Raw genomic sequence first — 19,870 nt, forward strand, 5'->3', positions numbered from 1 at the left:
TAGCTTGGATAAGACATTGCTGCCACCCACACTAGTGAAAGAAAATGTCGAGGCAGACAAAATGATCAAAATCTGATACTAAAAATATTAAGAAATTAAATGGACAGACTTGAGGTTCACAACTAGGGGTCTTGAACCTTCAATCCAACTGGTCTTGAACCTTCAATCAGTTGGATTTCAAGTCCTCTGCATGTATCTTCCGTCAATTTTTTAGTCTGACATGTCTCTCAAGGATGTATTGTTCCATTAATTTTTTAGTTTGACATGTCTCTCAAGGATGTATTGTCCACCAAAACTGAACCATCTAAAGCCTCTATTCTTTGCCCCAAGTGATCTATGAGTTACCATTTACCAATCAAGCTGATTTTTGGAGTGTGGATCAATAAGAATTTGTCCAAACATTTGTGATCAATGGGCACAAAACCTATATAATGTGGCACCAAACCATGCCATCCATTGATCAATCTCTACGCATTACTTGGATTACCCATGCTTACACACACTGACACACATATAACCAAGATTTAAAATTTCACTTTGATTCAATGTTTCAATCAGGAGAAAGATTGAAAGTCTTCACTTTGTAATGTTTTTCTCCAATGTTTAACATATTGTAAAGAGAATGCATAATGCATATGTGATGCGAGTGAAAAATGGAAATGATAATAGTTACAATCCCATCGATCCATTATAACACCACGACGTACAATTTACTTTCCTGAAAATAAGTCCAGCAGAATGTCAAAATGCAGTAGAACTTTAAAAGCTTCAATGAATCTTACAGATTTGTTGCCCTATGTTCTCAATCGATGACAAGGAATTGAGTAACTAACACAGGAGAAGGTAAATGGTGTATAGGGAATCCATTACTCCTCTTTATACAAGTGTGATCGAATAATGACTTTGAATATAAATTTACATACTACACTTTTTTTTTTCTGATCGGTTACATAAGCTAAACTGTTGATTGATTTGCTTCCCCAAACAATTTGTTGCTGAAATTTTGCATTTTAAGCCAAGTAAAGCTGTAAACTGGCACTGCAAAAGGGAATCATCCTCTGCAATTCAAATGGGCTTCTTCTAATCAACCCACCAAAACCTATCCCCAGTTTCTGGCTTTTTTCATACATTTGGTTTGGGTTAATAAGAAACAATAGGGTGTGTCTGAAGGGAATATAAGTGGATCAGTCTTCCTCATCAGCTAAGGAAGCAAAGGAGAAGGGTCTGAACTTGTAGCCATCACCGTGGTAGAACTTGTTTTGAAATTCCACCCAATGGAGACGCAAGGCGTGAAGGAAGGCACTGAGGGTCTCCATCATGAGTAATATGAAAGCAGTGGCAAAAGCGAAAACCACAAGCCCCACCAATCTTATGGCAATGTTGTCAAACCTGTTCCCATCGTAATCACCATTATTATCATATGTACGGATCAAATTATACTCACAATGTCGGAAAGTGTGTAACAAGGCCATGATTGTTCGCCTAGATTAAAGTACTGCTTCACAAATTTTTAACTTAATTAACTTATATGAAATTTTCAAAGTTTAGGACACCTTTTGGTGTATTTAAAATACCTAATTGCGATTTTAATGTCTGTTTTGATCATCCTGGAAAGAGTCATGCTGGAGTAACATTGTCAGGGACATTTCTGATGTGGAATTGTGTAGGAACCATATATGATTTCATCAAGATACGAGTGAAATCTCGATGAAAAGCATCTATGGTTCCTACACAATTCCACGTCATAAATGTCCCCCATGGTGTCCCCCACAATGTTACTTCAGCATTATCCTCCTGTACATGAAAATATTTCGACCAGTAAAGATGTTATTGTAAGCAGCTGACCATTTTATTTCATTTCTTTGTAATTTCACACTTCTTTCATGCACTAACACTACATTAGTAATACAAATGCAGCACATCTATGATGTACACAAGATTTACTTGTTATCTCAGATTTTTTTTTTTTAGGGTCAAAAAACTAAATATGAGGAAATCCCCTATTTCTTCATTTTTTTTTGTTCACCCTATACAAGCATATTTAGGGCCATAGGTCAATTTCGCCATGAAAAATCAATGATATTATTGAATTTGTTTACTTAAATATGTCATGTTTAACTATAACTCGTAAATTTTTCCTCTTGCATACTTGGTTTCTCAGATACTTTCATCAGTATGAGTGAAATACTATTCATCTTGAACGTGTTACTCCAATTGATTGTTTTCTGTGATGTAACGACTTATGGGTGTTGTCATCATGCTTGTTTTATTATTCCACATTATATTAAGCTTATATTCCCGACATTTGGTAATAATTCTCGAAATATCTCTGAAATTGAAGAATTTTTACAGAACTTCTCCATGTCGCCTTGACCTTTCTAATATTAATATTGAACTTTTTAACTTAATGAATTTTAGTCCAAGTCAAAGTTTAGTACCTTAGTAAGCAAATTTTAGGGGAAAATAAAAGTTTCGTATCATTCGGCTATCAGTGAAGTTCGTTACAATTTAGGTCTCACTTAAAAATAAATTATATTAAAGAAGCATAGTGAAGAAAATGCAGTAGAATAGAGTTATGATTTAGAACTCACCCCCAAGCAAGTAGTAGAACTTTCTCATAAAAAACGGTTGACAACTCCGAGTGAGCCAAGCTGTTATAACGACAGAAGTTATGAGCTAAACTATAAGAATTTAAACAGATCAAATGAGAGGTAAAACATAGCTGTACCTTAAAGCCCATAGCCGAAGGTATGATGCGGTATTTGAAACAGCACCTAGAACAAATTCTATTGAATGTATCATTTGATGCACAAAGATCTCACTAAAATTGAACTCCTCGTGATCTTGTTTTGCAGAGACGGGTTCCATATCAAGATCCATCTCAGAGGTGCCAAGGATGCTATATGTACGACCTTGGAATCTCTATAAAAAAAAAATACCAAAAGTAAAATCAGCAACTGGTTCATAACCTTCCAAGCTCTTCGAGCCATTTTCCTCTCATTCATATTAGTTCTGAAAGGATGGCTATAATACCAGACACAACAGAAAATAACAGAAAAATAAAAATGTGCAAACAAAATTTTCTAAAATGGGTGTGAAGCCGGAATTTCTAAAATACAATATACCATCTTAAAATCAATCACATCTTGACATTGTAAGATTGGAACACAAAACCAAATCCCAAATTATAAATTTTGGAAAGTTTAAAATAATTAATAAAAACTATGAAAGAGAGAGAAAAATGGAATACCATTTGGCAAGAAAATCATAATCTAAGTATTTATTATTATTTTCTTTCTACTTAAATTTCATTTCATTCTTTATTCGTGAACAAAACATTTCAAAGTAACAGTAAACTATATAAGATCAAACAAAAAAATTTAACTATCAACAATTATGAGATGAACTTTAGTATGTCACCGGCATTTCCACAATCATCTCTTTAGATTTATTTATTTTGTTCTTGATGAGTAAGCTGGACTTGAACCCACGACCTCGAAGTTGTTTTGCAATGTGTCAAACCATCTGAGCTATGAATCCAAGCCCTATCTCTTAGATATGAAATATATTGATATTAAAAGCTTCAATAACAACTACTACTCCATTCCATTCCATTTTTTCTGTTCTTTTCTTTTTTTGGTAAGTAAAATTTCATTAATAAAGGAGTTTGAGATGACCAACCTCAACAACAACAAGCACTACTCCGGGACAATGCTACAACCCACTCCCACCACCCCAAAAAATCTTCAGAGAACACAACCTTTTAACACCTTAAATATTTTACCCCATTCATTCCTTTTTAAATATTTATTAGATTCATATATGATCATAGGGCTTGGACACAAACAAAATATATCTTCAAATAACCTATCAAAAAGTGTATATATATACACTAAAATATACAAAAATTAAACTTTCAAGAAAATCAAATAAATAGACCACTAACAGGGATTGAAAAGGAATATATCAGTAGAAAGATTGACTCATTTTCGAAGTACTAAAAAATCACATTCACTAAACGAAACACTAAGAAAAAAGAGTAGGAAAAAAAAGGTGGATAAGGAAGAGTAAACATGAAGAACATTTTAAATTTTAGACCGTCAATTTAGGGTCAGAGTAGCAAGCATTGACTTTTTCAAACATGATATTGAACAAGTCCAGACATGTAGCTTAAGATAAAATCTAGCTTATTAGTAGGAAAAACATGCTACAAAAAAGTACACAAAATTCTATAAACTAAATGAAGAATTAAGAAAAAATGCAAAATTTCAATTTTCTTTGAGGCCAAGCTAGATTCAGAAAAAGCAGTATTGACTTCTTTTGAACATAACCTCAAAGAGGTCCAAGATGCATCGAATAAGTTGACATCCTATTTACCTCTGAATGGAGTTTCCTCAAAATGAAAGGTTTTGGAAAGAGCATCCAAGGAACTGCAACAATAGCCAAGAGCAACAACAGGATCTGCAAGAAGGATCTCACATGAATTAAACTTAAGAATACTAGAAAAAAATATATAAAATAGTTGAAACATGAAGGGTATGATTGTCATGCCTGTAGAGGTTTCTGCCCCCAGAACAACTGATTTTCACCGAGATCCTCAGTGGGACTCAGGAACATGTAAATCATCACATGATAGAGGTCAGCTTGAGACCCTGTGCACCACTTGATGACAATGAGGAGCGCAAGATAGCCAAAAAGGCTGTTAAGAAATATGATCTGTGGTATAAACTGATACCTACAAACAAAAAGGCAAAATAGATAAGCTCTCCTTTAAGGAAAATGCTAGCCTCATCAACAGGTTGAGGCTCTCCATCAACATGACCTTTGGGATGGTAGGGATTCCCAGAAATATGTATCCCTAGGAAAAGATGTACTAATCCCAAAAAGATTGGAACTAATCTCGAGGAAATCTATGTTTTTTCTCAAATTTCATGGTCATGTTGATGGAGAGCCTCAACGCCCCTCCTTTAATGCCCTTTAGGATGGTGACAGAGAAATTAATGAAAGAAGTGGGAGGGGTGAGGGAGGGTAGAGAACACACCTTACATCCAATGAGCTGCCAAAGAACCTTGCATTGAAGTAACTTAATAGGATACCTAAATTCATCTGAGTAACACCTAACAAAATAGACATCTTCATTTTGAGGGAGTTAAGGAAAGGTAACTCTGAACGACTCCCACGCCAGCTAGGATCCACACCAAAAGGGTACGGCCCACGGTATTTGATCAGGCCAGTTGTATGTGAATCACTGCATATGAATTAATTATACAATGTCAAACAGTAGAATAAGCCTATGCTCAAAAACTGTGATGATGTAATCCTAGAAATTGCGGAAAAGAATTGAATGAGCTCAACAGATTCAAAATGCATCAGCATTTGATACAAACAGGTGAACAAGGAAGCATTAAGTGGGAGTACATAATGGTCAGCCCAGTAAACAATAGGGTTGAAATTATAAGTGTAATAACATAAACACAGCAAAAGTATAGAAAGAAAACCATGAGCAATTGATATTATGCCTATTAGCAGTCAATGTATTAAAAACTGATTATAGATTCAGTAGATGAAAGAATTCAAACAAACCAAGAGATTAAACCTACAAAACAACAGGATTGAAAGTATATGTGCATACAGCAAAAATTAAACAGCTAATCCAATTTAGATTTGACCAGGAAATTGAAGGTCAGACGAGAAATTTTGAAGATCAATAATAAAATGAGACTAGGTAATCCACAAGAGAAGGTTGTGAACCTAAGATACTACTACTAGGCAATGATGATTTTGGTCTCAAGCCTGATGTAGGGTTTTACAAAAAATATACACAATAAATACATGGCTGATCAGCATCCTCCGTAGTCAATTTCAGAAAAAGCCCAAATAGTAAAACAGATGATATCTCAAACTATACGAAAGATAGGTTGACTCTTATATCTCCACTGAGCCTGTACACTAGTAGTAGGCATTGTAGCAAAATAAGACATATTTCAAGTTTTCAACACCATCTCACTGCTAGACCCAAATACAGCCAATATATTATAGGATTAAAAATAGACCTAATTGATGTAGAACATGATTCCTAGTAAAATCACATTTTCACTTAAATATTCATAACGGCACTAGGTTAAAAATATAGACAGCAAGCATCACATCATTTTGTTAAAATGCGCACATTGAGAGCAAGATACTTTGATGTTCTAGAGTCTGTATCTAAAAGACATAAGAAATATATAAGAATACCTGCAGGTAGTATCCCGGCATCTGTAAGCAGGCTCACCAAATATATGATAAGGTACAGAGAAGAATTCATTGTAAATCAAACCACAGTAGATAGAAAACAGTGCCATTAAAAGGATTACATATCGCCCGCCAAATGCCATCTCCATAAAGCTGCCAAGTTTCTGAAAGAAAAGGAACATGTGAATTGCACATTATGAATCAAATAGAAACTATAAATCTCACTATTTTGGTGTGCTTACGGATGTTTTCCAGTTTCCTAAAAGTGTAACATAACTATTAACAAAATATTTCACATTGCTTAGATGGTAAACACAAGAACACTGATTAATGCTTTCAATTTCTGAATATTGAATATCCGTAAAAATATGAAAATGTAAAGAAATTTGCAGTTCAAGCAAAAGTCTTGCTGACAGCAGCAAGCCAATTCATCATCACTATCTCATGCTAGATTGTGCATGTACAGGTAAAACGCACAGTGACATTGCAGTATTACTTTTGTCCAGTTAATTTAAATATTTATTTGAACCTCAATACTGCTTCAGGAAAACTGTTGTATATTCTACAAGACTGTTGTATACAATAGTTTAAATATTGATACAGCAAACAAGACATAATAATCTATAAGACTTGTAGCTTAGACAGCTAGCAGAAAACTAACTAATCCAGGACACTATAAACAAGTTTTATTCTACATTAACAAGATAAATAAACATAATTTGGATTGCTAAACAGGAATATTTTCTTTGAATAATACACTTTTCAGACACTGTAGCATAAGAATTTGACAATAAAGAATACCTGAGCACCAAGTTTGCTCTCGCGGGCGATTAGGATTACTGCTCCTAACAACAAACATATCCCATGACCCCAGTCCCCAAACATCACGGCAAAAAGAAATGGAAATGTAATAACAGTATATACTGCTGGATTCGCTTCTTGGTATCTAGCAACACTGCAAATCAAGATTGCGGTATCAATATTTGAACAGTCATGTTGATCCAAAATGCAAGGAAAAGGAGGGCTCAAAAGAAAAGTAGCTTTCCCATAAGTTTCATAAGTTCTATCACCCAGTACTAGGGTGTCAATGGGTCGGTTTCGCTTCAGTTCCTAAGGTAATTAAAACCATAACCACTATATTTTTTTGGTTCAGGCTCCTGTTCCGTTCTAAAAAAAGTGAAACCGGAACCAAGAAAAATCACGGTATCTAAGGGTACCCATCAGATAGAACCTAATGGTTCTGGTTCTTATCGATTCGGTTCCATAATATCTACGAGGTTTTCGGTTCCGGTTCAGTTCCTGTTAAATGGGTACCCATTGACACCCCTACCCCAGCACTGAGTTCCATACATTGTATATAACATCAACTTGATAGTCATTGCATTTAAAGCTTTCTGCCTTTGTGAACCATAAGCTATCGTTAAGAAGGACGCTGCTCCATTTTGCAAACAATCTTCCATTCCAGGATGCATGTAGATACAAATATTATAAGCAACAGTTGTGTGGTCTAAATCTGATGACATACCCATATGCATCAACAATTTCCTGAAATGCATTAGTGAAGCAGTTGGTTTTAAAATATGTGGGTGGTGATTCCACAGCATCCATCACATGAAATATTGTCCCCACTTGTGAATTGCTATCGATTGTTGCACGTTGCAATGTCTCCTGAATCTGTTGCGTCACAAGAAATTAAGCATATTAAGCTTATGTGAATCTACAAAAGCTTCAGATAAGTATTACAAAAATATTGGATTCCTTTTTTAACTTATTTGTCCATAGAAAAAGAATTTATTCATCAATAAGTTAATCACAAGTAAGTTACCTGAGGTTTGGAAAATATCGGGCACCAGCCCTCTCCAACAAGGCATTTTTTCGTAACATCAAAATTGAGCATATTCAATGTATCATATATAGCTTTCTCCTTTCTTACCTAGAAAAAGACTGTAAATTAGAATGAAAACATTCAATATCAAATTAAAGATGCAAAATCCATTCATTGATGAATACCATGTGACCGATTCTCATTTCCAATATAATTGGTTTTGTTGATTGTTCATGGGTTTCAATGCCTTATGGGCACTGGCATATAATTAAACAACATGATGTGATAGCTACAGATTACTCACCATAATTGTCCACTTCCGTAAGTGGAATCCGATTTCTGAAAGGGCTTTATTTCGGTGACGAATCCCAGCATCCAAAGTGGTTTCCAGTTCAGAGAGACGCGATATAACCTGCAAGAAAAATGTAAGACTTATTAACACAATCTATGCAGAAGTAGATACTAGATACATAATCAATCTGAAGTTGCAAATAATTGCCCATCTTATGGCCTGCTATGAAGAATTTACAAGAATTTGTTTAAGGCTTTAAACTTCCAGATACAATTGTTTATTGAGAAAAAATTATATATTAGAGCAGAAATTACATTAAAACATCTAAACAGAATCTGAAACTAATTAAACACCTTCATTCAAGAAACAAAAAGAGAATCTCTTGGGGAAAAATGGATTCTTTGAAACATAGGAAGAGAATAATTTTCCTCCTTAAGGGAAAGCATGCCTACCTCTCCAGTTATTTGCCTTTGTTTGGTAATATCTTCAGGGACAGGGTAGCAATTTGCACTGAATGCCTCACAAATTTTCAGTATTTTTGTTTTTGCCTGCTCCCCTGAAAAGAAGACTACAAAGACTGTTTTCTCAACCTGATGGAAAACCAAAGGAATTGGTTACAATTAAGAAACAATTGATAATTTGAGCTGCCACAAAAAAATGAACAATCTGCATAAAAATGGTACAACTTCTAGAAATTTGATCAAATATGTTCCAAGTTCCATGCGTATTCAAAATACTCTAAGGGCACACATTAAAGTGCATTAAATACACCTTGGCAATTGATCTTCATACCAAAACTACCCTCAAAATTATTTTTTTTACAAAAATACCTGCAACTACTGAAAAAACCACTACTTTGCTAGGAAGTGGTACAGCCTCCAAAATTTTCAGATAATAAATATTCAGAAAAAGTGATAAAATGGAAAGAAACAGACCATTTCAATCGATATAGGATCCATGACATGTTCATCAGCTGGTGCCTGCTTAAAAAACATATTGCCTCTTGTAGCACGGAATAACATTCTCTCAAATCTGAGAACTTTGGATTTACAAATAATCCCACTAATAAATCTCAAGCCAGCTTGGTTTGATGGTCTTGGTCCCATTTCCTGAAAAATGGAAATGTTTTAGTAAATTGAATGATAATGATATATTATGCCATTTTGATAACATATATATACCACTTAAGTCCATAAAAAAATAATGATAGATTTCATACAAATATGATTCCAGTGCAGTAAGAAAAAGATACCAGTTCAAGCAGCGATGCTCTCTCCATATGGTCCTCCCTCAAAAAGGCATTTTCATTTAATTCCCTCTCTTCCACAACTGCACGGCTCTTAGTTGAAACAAGGAAGCCACATGCCTGGAATAAATAAAAAATATGAACAAATACCCAAAAAGTCATAAGGAACGATTACACAAGAGGAACAGTATTAGCTAGAATTATAAACATCATCAATTTTTTTGATAAACATCATCAATAAAGGGAAGGATGAATGGATTGGTACATTTTAAAATTTGAGTGAAATATTCATAGATGGCTTGCTTTGATATGGAATATGCACAAAAATTAATATATCAGCATCTATCCAAAAATAGAAATATTAATATCTCGGCTTACAAAAAAATTATAGCGGATGATACAAAATCAAGTGGAGCATATTTACCTCCAGTCAAGTTATGTAACAAAAGGACAACCAAAGAGACAAGGTTAATTGATATTGATGGCCCTCGGATGTTCTAAAGCTACCATTTCCAAATCTCAGTTCTGTTATCTATAGATGTTGAGAGAGAGAGAGAGAGAGATGTTTGATCAGGGTCTAGAAAGTGGTTTCTAGAGCCCTTATTGCATGAACTTTATGGATAAATTCGACACCAAAACCCCTCATTAGACATAATGCATTGTTAGTCCATATTTATCATTAATTTTCATTAAATAATGTATATTGAAACTAATTATTGTTATTTTCGTGTAACAGGAAAATGTTGTAAATTTCCGGGAACAATTCTAAAAATTCGAAGAAGTCATTGCGATCAAGGACCCGTGAGAAGTCAACTAACCAAGACCCAAGTCTAGTGGGCCCAAGTTGACTAGGGCGGCGCGGTCAAGACAATGAATGAAGCCCTCGAAGTTTGAATTGAAGACTGGTGGCTGAAATTCATTCATATTGAATTAGGGTTTTTGAATTTTTGTAACTACGAAAAGTTTCCGAAACCCTAATCTGGTCTCTAGAGTTTTAGTAGGTTTATTTCATGTTTTTCCTTCTAGCTTTTCTTTAGAAGAAGAAGTTGTAATCGAAAAAACTCTGTCGATTTCAGACTTCAAGAAGCAATAAAGAAGATTTACCTTTCTCTCATCTCTACTCTCTCTCTTTCATGTCCTTTTTTTTTTTTTTGCTTTATTGTTCTTGCGATGACTATCAGCTAAACTCTCTGTATCGGTAGAGAAAACCTGAGCAAGTTTTTATTAATCTCTTTACTGTTCTCATAATAATGCCTAATTGTTTTATTATGATAATCTTAAGTAAATATTATCGGATTTCATATTAATTGTTCCTCAGTTTTGATGGTTTATTCTTTGATAAGTTCAAGATAAACCATGCTTCACAGAGAACACTTAATATTTATCCTATAATCTTGACTTAATACATTAATCACATAATTTGAATTTCCTTTCTAATATAACTGTTAAATTTTTCGATCCACAAACGTTAGCTTTGTTTAGTGGATCGAGATAAATAGAGAACCATAAAATCATTAATAGAACTTGTGATGGTAGATCAGACTGATCTAAACGTTTTCATAGTAATTTAAATCTTTGCATTTCGTATTTTCTTTAGATAGTTTATTCTCGCAATTCATTTTTAATTGGTTACGTCAACTTGAGTTGGATTTGAAGTAAAAAGAATACCGGATTAACGTTGTCTCTGCAGTTCGATCCTTACTTGTTAAAGTTTAAATATTTTGTTAATTATTTTGTTGATAATCTACACTGAACAATGTTGCCCCTAGTATTAGCATATTGTGGTGGAGATATGCTTCAATATTGCTATATTGCCTTTTGACAAGCATATTTATCACACCTAAAGCATTCAAAAATACAGCTAGGCTTTTTAAGGTAGAGTGTTTGACAATCGAGAAACATATACAAAGAAAAAAGCCTAGTTTGGTCGGCAATGACCAAATCTTCACTGAGCATCGCGTAGTTTAAAAACCGTCCTCACTGATACACCCTCTCAAGATGTTGAGATGAAAGAGTGGCAAGATTAAGAAAGACAAAATCAGAAATGGACAGATCTGTAGAAAAGCAAGTGGAGCAAAATAATAGAAGAATCTAAAAAAAAGTTGGATACACAATTAAGGCAAAGGGTAAATCCATAGAATAAAATTATTACGATTTCATTACCATCATCCACAACTTATCCAAAGTATAAAGGTCAGCAACATGAATCATTTTTTTTTTTCACATTGAACTTTAATTAGAGCATGGATTTTTCTGAAACTACACACTCAGACGCACATCCAAACACATAAGCTAGTACCCTTTATTTTAATAGCGACTTTCTATAAACTACGATTTCTGAAAGAGGGACGGTATAATTCATCATCCACATACCAGTTTTAAGTTGTTAAATACAACTGCAGTTAGATATTAGAAATCTGCTCCTATTAGGTTATGGGGTATAGAAATATTTTCCTTCACATTTTATATATTTGTTTCCTTATTTTACTAAGAAATGCTTCTAAATTAAATATAACTAAAATATTATAATACAATACATGTCTACAATAATGTCAGCATTTTAGGCTTTCCACCGGCTTGGTGTTAGACACTTTATACCCTGGTTGGACACCAGCACACATGCCTGTGACCTTATGCACACGTGCATGTGTGAGTGTTTTGAGAGAGAGAGAGAGAGACCTTATCACATGCAACACCACACCCATGTACGATGCTGGTTATGGATAAAGGATAGTTCCAATAGGCATGGCTTTAATGCAATCACTTGAGTTAACAACTTTTCTTTGAAGGCTTTAAGTCTGTACATCACCACTAATAAAATAATCTCATATGCTAATTTTTTTTTTCCAATGAGTTGTGGAAAGTTTTCTCTACACCGTTGATCTCAACATGTACGAATTATATGGTAGAATATATAGCAGAACTCTATAGCATGAAAATGGCCAGTGATAAGATGTAAGTATATAACTGTGTAACAGAAAAATACCTTCTGCAGTACAAGCTTGAATTCCAGGAGCTCAATGTAAGTTTGCCGAAGTTTCTCACTATTTGTGTTCATTTCAAGAAGTTCTCTTTCATGTTCAACAAGTTGTATCTGATACCAAAAGGATCTAGAATTAATAACACAGTTAGATTTCGTAACCAAGCTGTTGTTAATTTAACGTTCTTACTATTTCCTAATAAGAGTGTGAGAATATGTTATGTGCACCCAAAAAATAAAAGTACAAACCATAAAGACATATCACAAAAAACAGAGTAACTTTTTAGTAGAAGAAGATTAATTAGTAGAGATATACACCTCTAGTTCCTCTAATTCAATATCAGGTTGCATGCCGGGACGAGCAGAAGATACCAGACCAGCCTTATTGATTTGATCTCTGAAAAATCTTAGCTTCCGTGACATCTCTCCACATCGTTTCACCTATGGAATAGCTCCCGAACATGAATTCTAATAACGATATAACTGGATGAGTAATCTTAGAATTTTTTTGAAGAAAACTCAAGAAAAGCAAATCAATGACATGAATACCAATATATTATCCTAGTCATCTAACAACATTGAACAATCATAAAACTCGAACCGCATATTCAAGTGAAAGGAGCAACGTCTAAACAGGTTGTTATGACTGATTCTGTTAACAGTATAAAATGTAAGTCATAATGTTAACTAGTAATGTGAAAAACCACAAGTCCAAGAAGGTATCCCTGACATTAACCACCAACAAAAGGCACATTGAACATTGTCTGCATCAACCCAGACGAATGGAAGACATAGAACTCTACTATTGTTTGTGTGTGTATCTGTGTATCATCATAGATGATATCCTAATGTTAAAACCCCAGTCAGAGTAATGAACAAAAACAAACAAAAGAAAAAAGTGTCCAGAAATAGGAATGGCAAAGGGTCAGCACCACAAGGGTTAGCTTACAGTTTAAACTTTAAATTGAACCCATATATCTGAAATTTACTTTGCTGATGCAACTACATTTGAAGTTGCATGAACTGAGTTACAATGTGACCATTAATTACGTAAAAAGGATACTTTTCATGAAAAACTTCCAATTTTTAAAACAGTCATACCTGATTGACAAATGTTCGCTGAAAAGGGCTTTTATCACAATTTAACTGCCAAGTAAAAAATAATAAAATAAGAAGTTACTTCGCAAAAATAAAAAATAAGAAGTTGAAGACGTTTGATTAAATCAACTCCAGTTAAGCGTACAAGTCTGAGAACATGCATACAAAACTTAGTTTAGTAGTTCAAGCAGCATAAAAGGTAAATAAATGGAGAGAGATTATATTGCCACACCAACTTTTTCTAATGCCATCCCAATTCATATGTAAATCACCAAAGAATTAGCACACATCTTGGGGTGGTGTTAGTAAAAGTTAGTGTTGCAATAGAAGCTCTCTATATAAATTAGGTCCCATAATTATGTTCAATGAATAAATGTATGCATGCCTTATGCAATATGCTAGTCCCGGCAAACAATGAAACCCCTGTTACATCTTACATCAAAAATATATATATATAATTCAGGCAATAACTGCAACCCAATCTAATATTTTTTATTTCCAGGTGGCAGGTTAGATCCCCGCAAATCACTTTTTTAATCATGTTTTTTCATGATCTATTTTTCTGTTTTGTTGTGATGAGGAGGGCCTGTTGGGGCCACTTTTGAGTATGTTCAAGGTCCCACATCTTACATCTTAAAGGCTGGTCCAATACTATGAAGTATGGACATGAGATCCATGCATTTTATTGATCAAGAAATCACCTTCGGTGATTGAAAAATCAAAGCTCCAAAAAGGCTTCGTTGCATCTATTTTGCCTTTTGTTCTTTTGTTATAAATGTTTAGTCCCATGTAGAACAAGACAAGAATGGTCTTGTGACTTCTAAATTTTTTTTGATAAGCATTGAAACTTTTAAATTCCTTTAGTCCTAAGCCTTGGGTAAAGATAAAATAAAGCAAGGACCATCAAAACCACAAACACATCCACGCACGCCAGACCAAGATCGGATCTGGACCATGGGCCCACATGTGAGTTTTGGTATAATGATATGTATCTTCTTGACAAAAAATCATTCAATGATTCCTTATATATCATCTCTTTTTATTAGTAAAAGATTTTATTAGAAGAAAAGGGTGGGATTCGTCGAGATGACCAAACCAATACAAGGGAATTGCTTCATATTTGGTCTGTCAAAGGGAATCTCATATTCTATCCATAAGCTACACTTATAGTTTATATTCATTGAATTCTCTGCATCTAAACTTCATTTTAATGTAGCAATGCATATTGTTGGAAACATCTACCACATAATTAAATGCATACTACTATGGCTAGACATTTTATTTAAAATGTGTAGCATATCACTCTTCAAGAGAAATTTTTTTTTTTTTTTTTCAATGGGTAAGCTGGACTTGAACCCATGACCCCAAAGTTGTTTTGCAATGTGTCAAACCAGACTCTTCAAGAGAAAGTTGTATACATGTGAAGGTGTAGAGTGAGGCATGGATGTCAATTCAGACATTCAATTGGAAGAATAGAACAAAGACAAAATGAAGTCTTGGTAAGGGTCGCCAGCCCACAATGGTTCCGAGTCCACGCTCTTGGTAACCTCCATATCATTAAGGCCTTTGTTTTTTCAATTGGTGAAAATTTTTGGTAGTAACTCAGTGCTGGCGAGTTATGACTCGTTCTCAAATCATTCTTCATGAATTTAATGAATTACCTTTAAATGCATATCAAGCCTTCTTCTTCATATTTTTCGGAAAAATCTCCATACTACCTCAAACAAGTCGTAACCACCACCAATTCAGTTCTTTAACACTAAGATCCAGAACTAGATCTACTAAAGAAATGATCTTTCATGATCAAATTTTATTCGAGAAAACGAAATTGTGCTACAAAGAAAGTAAATTGTCTAACATAAACAAATAAATTAGCTTAAATGTGAACAACCACGAACTCCTATTGTCAAATGATCCAAAAGAACTGGAATTTAATCTCACAAATTAGGATTGAAACACACATCTACGTTTAAAATAAATGAATAAAGGGATTGAAGAAGAACAAATTTATATCAGATGGAAATAAAGTCTAAACAGATCTAGTTAGATTATTACGTCTTTGAATTGGAGAAGACCGATTTCCCCGAGGTACGCAACGGCTCTGCGAGCAGATTCAACAGGGATTATGAGCTGAACGAAGATCATACTCTCCGACCGCATGAAATCCATGTTAGGCAAATTGTCGAAAAACTCCATTTTCTATGAACCAGGAGAGGACTTTTATGCCCTAGAAATTCTTCAGATCTGAATCTCTCTCTCTCTCTCTCTGTCCCAATGATGGTGCCTTGGTTTTGAGTTCTTGCTTTGAGACGTGAGAATTGCAACTGCCAATGAAGTAGGAAAATTCCAGGTCCCTTTCAGCTTTCAAAGCAAGTGCGAGTGCCGGATCCAGTACTCTTGGTGGTTAGATAACTACTCGATTCCCGGTCTTCTTTGTCACCCACATGGAAACTTTAGACATTTAGGTATGGTCCACTGTTTTGTAGTCTTATATACACGAAAAATAATCTGATTGGTCATTGTGAATAAGTTAGGTTTAGAATTATAATTGAAAATGATGGAATCCAATGGTTACAAATCGCCAATCAGACTGGTCTTCCACGTGAATAATATCAAGGGTCATCTGGTAATGCCACATTGCATTTAAGTGATATATGGTTTGATCATCTCCCATTCTTTCAAATGTTTCCATACACAAACCATTTTTCCACAACTAATGCTGGAATGACACAATTGAAGACACAAGGGTGACACAAATGATGCGGTGGCGCGCACATAATAGATGCTTTTTTACAAGATACGAGTAAAAAGCATCTACGGTTATGTGCGGGCCACCACGTCATTGTGTCACTTCTGTGTCCTCTTTTGTGTCACCCGACTCATGTTGATGTGGAAGCATGTAGAGAATCATAGAGTTTTAAGTCTGTGCTACAATACCTACATTGGACACTGGATTCAACATTGATATGACTTGATAGTGTGTAGATCATTATAGATTTATTTCCTCGAGATACAAGTTAGAAAATCAATAATTCTCTATGCACTATCAAGTCTGCTCACTGTTGGACAATGTCCAACAGAGTAGGCATTCAAGTATTTTCGTGGATTTATTTTTTCAAGATACAAGTTAAAAAATCAACAGTTCTCTATGCACTACCGAGTCTGCTCATTGTTGAACCCAATGTCCAACGGAGTAGGCATTCAAGCATTTTCGTAGATTTTTTTTCCTTTCAATACACACTGCCACGTCAGTGCAGTGTGTAAGAAAGTCAATTTAGAACATTCATCACTTTAATATCTACTAAAGAGTTATATTCGTAGAAAGTAGAAAATTAGGTAAAAATATTTTTAAGTGGGGAGAATCCAAACACACCATTATTAGGTCAATACGTATTGCTATTGGTCTAAACCGATGCAAAACATTGAATGTTTCAGGAATGTCTCAAGTTTGTATTGAATGTATAAGCCAATACACTACGCTTGTTCCTATACATTGGAATGGTGCCCACATGCCACACTCTGGTTGGAGATGCCGTATCAATTTTTTCATTAATTAAAACATTCAATCGATACAATATCTTAAACCATGTTATGAGTCACGATACAATACGTATGCTCACTCCTATACATTGGAATGGTGTCTACGTACCACGCTTTGGTTGGAGAATAAACACATTGGGATGCATAAACAGCTTAGTTAAGAACCCAAGGTCACTTAAACTCCAACTAAAATGTGTCACATAAACATTAATTAATGCATGGAACACTGCCTTCAAGTGTCTCTCCGATGGACCCACCTTCAACTATCTCCCTAAGGTCTCGGAGTTCTCCTCCGACGTCTAGACCTAACTTCTGGCTGATGGCCTGGTATTGGATCATGAGTCATTACCTAATGCGTCTTACGTGATTATTTGAATTTCTCTATCTATGTCACGTATCACTATCTCATTAGGACACCAATGACGTCGGAGCTTATAAAAGTTCAATAATAAATTAAATCTTGTGTGCATCATTTAAATTGAAATCCACAATCAATGCTGCCATTACTTTAACACATTACCTAATCTAAATAGAGTCCAACTTTGCTTCAAAATTTGAAGGAACCCTCTTCATTACAAGCCACGTGGCGTCCGACTTTTAAGCGGCCAAGCCATCTCAAAATTTTGGTGGAACCCTCTTAGTAACATTACACGAGACTTTTTATATTTATTTTACGTCCTTAGTATTCTATTAATATTTGGGATATCTTGGAGATGCCATACGTAATTCAAAGCAGATGGTTCTACAAAAAATTTGAAGAGGGATGGCTGCTACAAAGTTTTTTCCATCCAACTAACACATCAACAGTTAATATTATCCAATCAAATTGACTATGTTCTAAGAATTGTACAAAATGCAACTCCGAGAGTTGGCTGAACGGCAATTTTGAATTGATAAGTGATTAATGCCCATAGGTTGTGAGTTTGATACCTAGTATGATCCTCAGGGGTCACCTGCAAAAGCACACCCTTACTTACTTGGTGCGTGTGATGTGCGGTCGTTGCACGTGACTAGTCCTTGGACAAGACCATGGTCAGGGGTCACCCACGAATGCGAGTGAAATGGTTATTTATGATACTTATCTTACCTTTCCTCTTCTAAGTTTGGTTAGATTATATTGTAAGGAATCTTTTTGTGCGCTTGTCAATGTGTGGATTAGTAATAGATAGTATTAAATAGTCACAAAAGGAATGCAATTGACTCTAGATAATGTATGTGCCATGATCTAAAACATGTGTTTAAATCATCCATGTTGTAGGCACAGGCAAACTCTAATGTATATATATGGGAATGCTAACATTCAAAACCTCATGGGGACGTTAGTATTGTTCTACACTTTTTTTTTGTCCAAAATACTCCATCTCGTTATCTTTTAGTAAAAAAACAAAGGTGTATTGGTCTTTTAAACTACAAATGCTTGTTAACATAATAAATGTTATAGGCATTTAAGTATTTTGAATTAAATATTTTTTTAAATAAATACTTTTGTAATCAATGCCAACATAATCAATTCACTTATTACTGGCATAATAAACATATTTATCATGTAAAAGACTAACATGTCATTTTTTTTTTACTAAAAGACTAAATTAGGAGGGGTATTATTGAAAAAAAAAATGTTTGACAATACTACTGTCCCCATGAGGTCTTAGACGTTAGCATTCTCCTATATATATATATATAACAAATTTTGTTCGATTTTCAGTTCTAGGATTTTCTCAATGGAACCAAATCAATAGGTTTTTCAAAATTGTAAATTAGAACCAAACCGAAGAGTTAAAAACTCAAACCAAATTAATCCAAAATGCCTTGGTTCGGTTTGACCCAATTCAATGTGGACCCCTAGAATCTATCATTACATTTATGTTTTCAATACATACAAAACACAATTTTTAGTGTATCGGATGACCTTTATAACCAAGTGAGCACTATAATTATCCTTTTGAGTTTTATGCACATATTCATTCAAAACTTCATTTTCATCCATCAATTTACCACAGAAAGAACCCACCATTCATTTTCAAAGTCTTAAGTTATGGTTCTTATAAGACTGAGATGTGAGATTTTTTTTCAAAATGGTATGGTAAAGAGTGCTATAAGGAACTAGGCATAAAAGTACCACAAAGGATCCACTCCCATTATATTCCATGAATTGTCATTCGACATGCCATGGAAGGCTGGCCAACATAGACTCTCACTCTGATACATGATCCTTGCATATTAGAGACACTAGTAAGCATGATCCCACATTTTCAATCATCCATCATTAATTCAATCAATGTGATGTAGTGATAATATTAAACGTAACAAGTATATTTTTAGAGAGATTCTATAGCCACAACAAATTTTACTAAGAGCACCCCAAGATGTGAGTTAATTCTTTGGTGATTTGATATGAATTGGGGTGCTTTTAGCAAAAGTAGGTGTAGTAATAAAATCTCTCTATTTTTATACAAAAGATTGTGAAAGTGGGAGAGTTGGTGGGGAAAGAAAAGTAGTGAAAACATCATGGACCACCACTGGTCTATGGAAGTGTTGGGGCAACCCACTCCCCTTCAATCTGCCAATATGCCATGGTTTCTTTAATGGGAAAATTACTTGGAGGGATTTATTTCTAAATAGTTCCTAAGTTTTAGGGGGTAATTTGATAGGACA

General features: G+C 34.5%; 1 protein-coding gene across 5 annotated transcripts; it reads right to left on the minus strand.

Moving 5' to 3' along the window:
• Positions 1–684: 684 nt before the first annotated feature.
• Positions 685–15,998, minus strand: LOC147384704 (V-type proton ATPase subunit a1-like). 5 transcript variants are annotated; one of them, XM_086426846.1, is made up of 18 exons: positions 15,731–15,997; positions 13,679–13,723; positions 12,896–13,018; positions 12,584–12,691; positions 9,604–9,717; positions 9,287–9,460; positions 8,804–8,941; positions 8,364–8,471; positions 8,060–8,167; positions 7,760–7,908; positions 7,036–7,189; positions 6,238–6,398; positions 5,042–5,248; positions 4,552–4,735; positions 4,378–4,461; positions 2,729–2,922; positions 2,592–2,651; positions 685–1,389 (listed from the first exon to the last, which is right to left on the minus strand). In XM_086426846.1, exons 1-18 carry the CDS (start codon positions 15,869–15,871, stop codon positions 1,185–1,187), a joined length of 2,457 nt encoding a protein of 818 aa, XP_086282972.1. In that variant the 5' UTR covers positions 15,872–15,997; the 3' UTR covers positions 685–1,184. The 5 variants fall into 5 exon arrangements, with proteins under 5 accessions (XP_086282972.1, XP_086282974.1, XP_086282973.1 ...); XM_086426848.1 differs by having other exon boundaries at positions 12,896–13,045; positions 15,731–15,825; XM_086426847.1 differs by lacking the exon at positions 13,679–13,723 and having other exon boundaries at positions 15,731–15,998.
• Between the last annotated feature and the right edge of the window lie 3,872 nt (positions 15,999–19,870).

Source organism: Akebia trifoliata, chromosome 15, assembly GCF_017979445.1.
Source record: "Akebia trifoliata isolate Shusen 1 chromosome 15, ASM1797944v1, whole genome shotgun sequence".
Taxonomy (NCBI): domain Eukaryota; kingdom Viridiplantae; phylum Streptophyta; class Magnoliopsida; order Ranunculales; family Lardizabalaceae; genus Akebia; species Akebia trifoliata.

Coding starts and splice junctions, on each gene's coding strand:
- LOC147384704 (XM_086426846.1), bottom strand. CDS start 15,871: ATGGAGTTTTTCGACAATTTGCCTAACATGGATTTCATGCGGTCGGAG. Junction 9,461..9,603: donor GAGCATCGCTGCTTGAACTG/GTATCTTTTTCT, acceptor TCCATTTTTCAG/GAAATGGGACCAAGACCATC. Junction 2,923..4,377: donor TGAGGAAACTCCATTCAGAG/GTAAATAGGATG, acceptor TTTTTTTTATAG/AGATTCCAAGGTCGTACATA.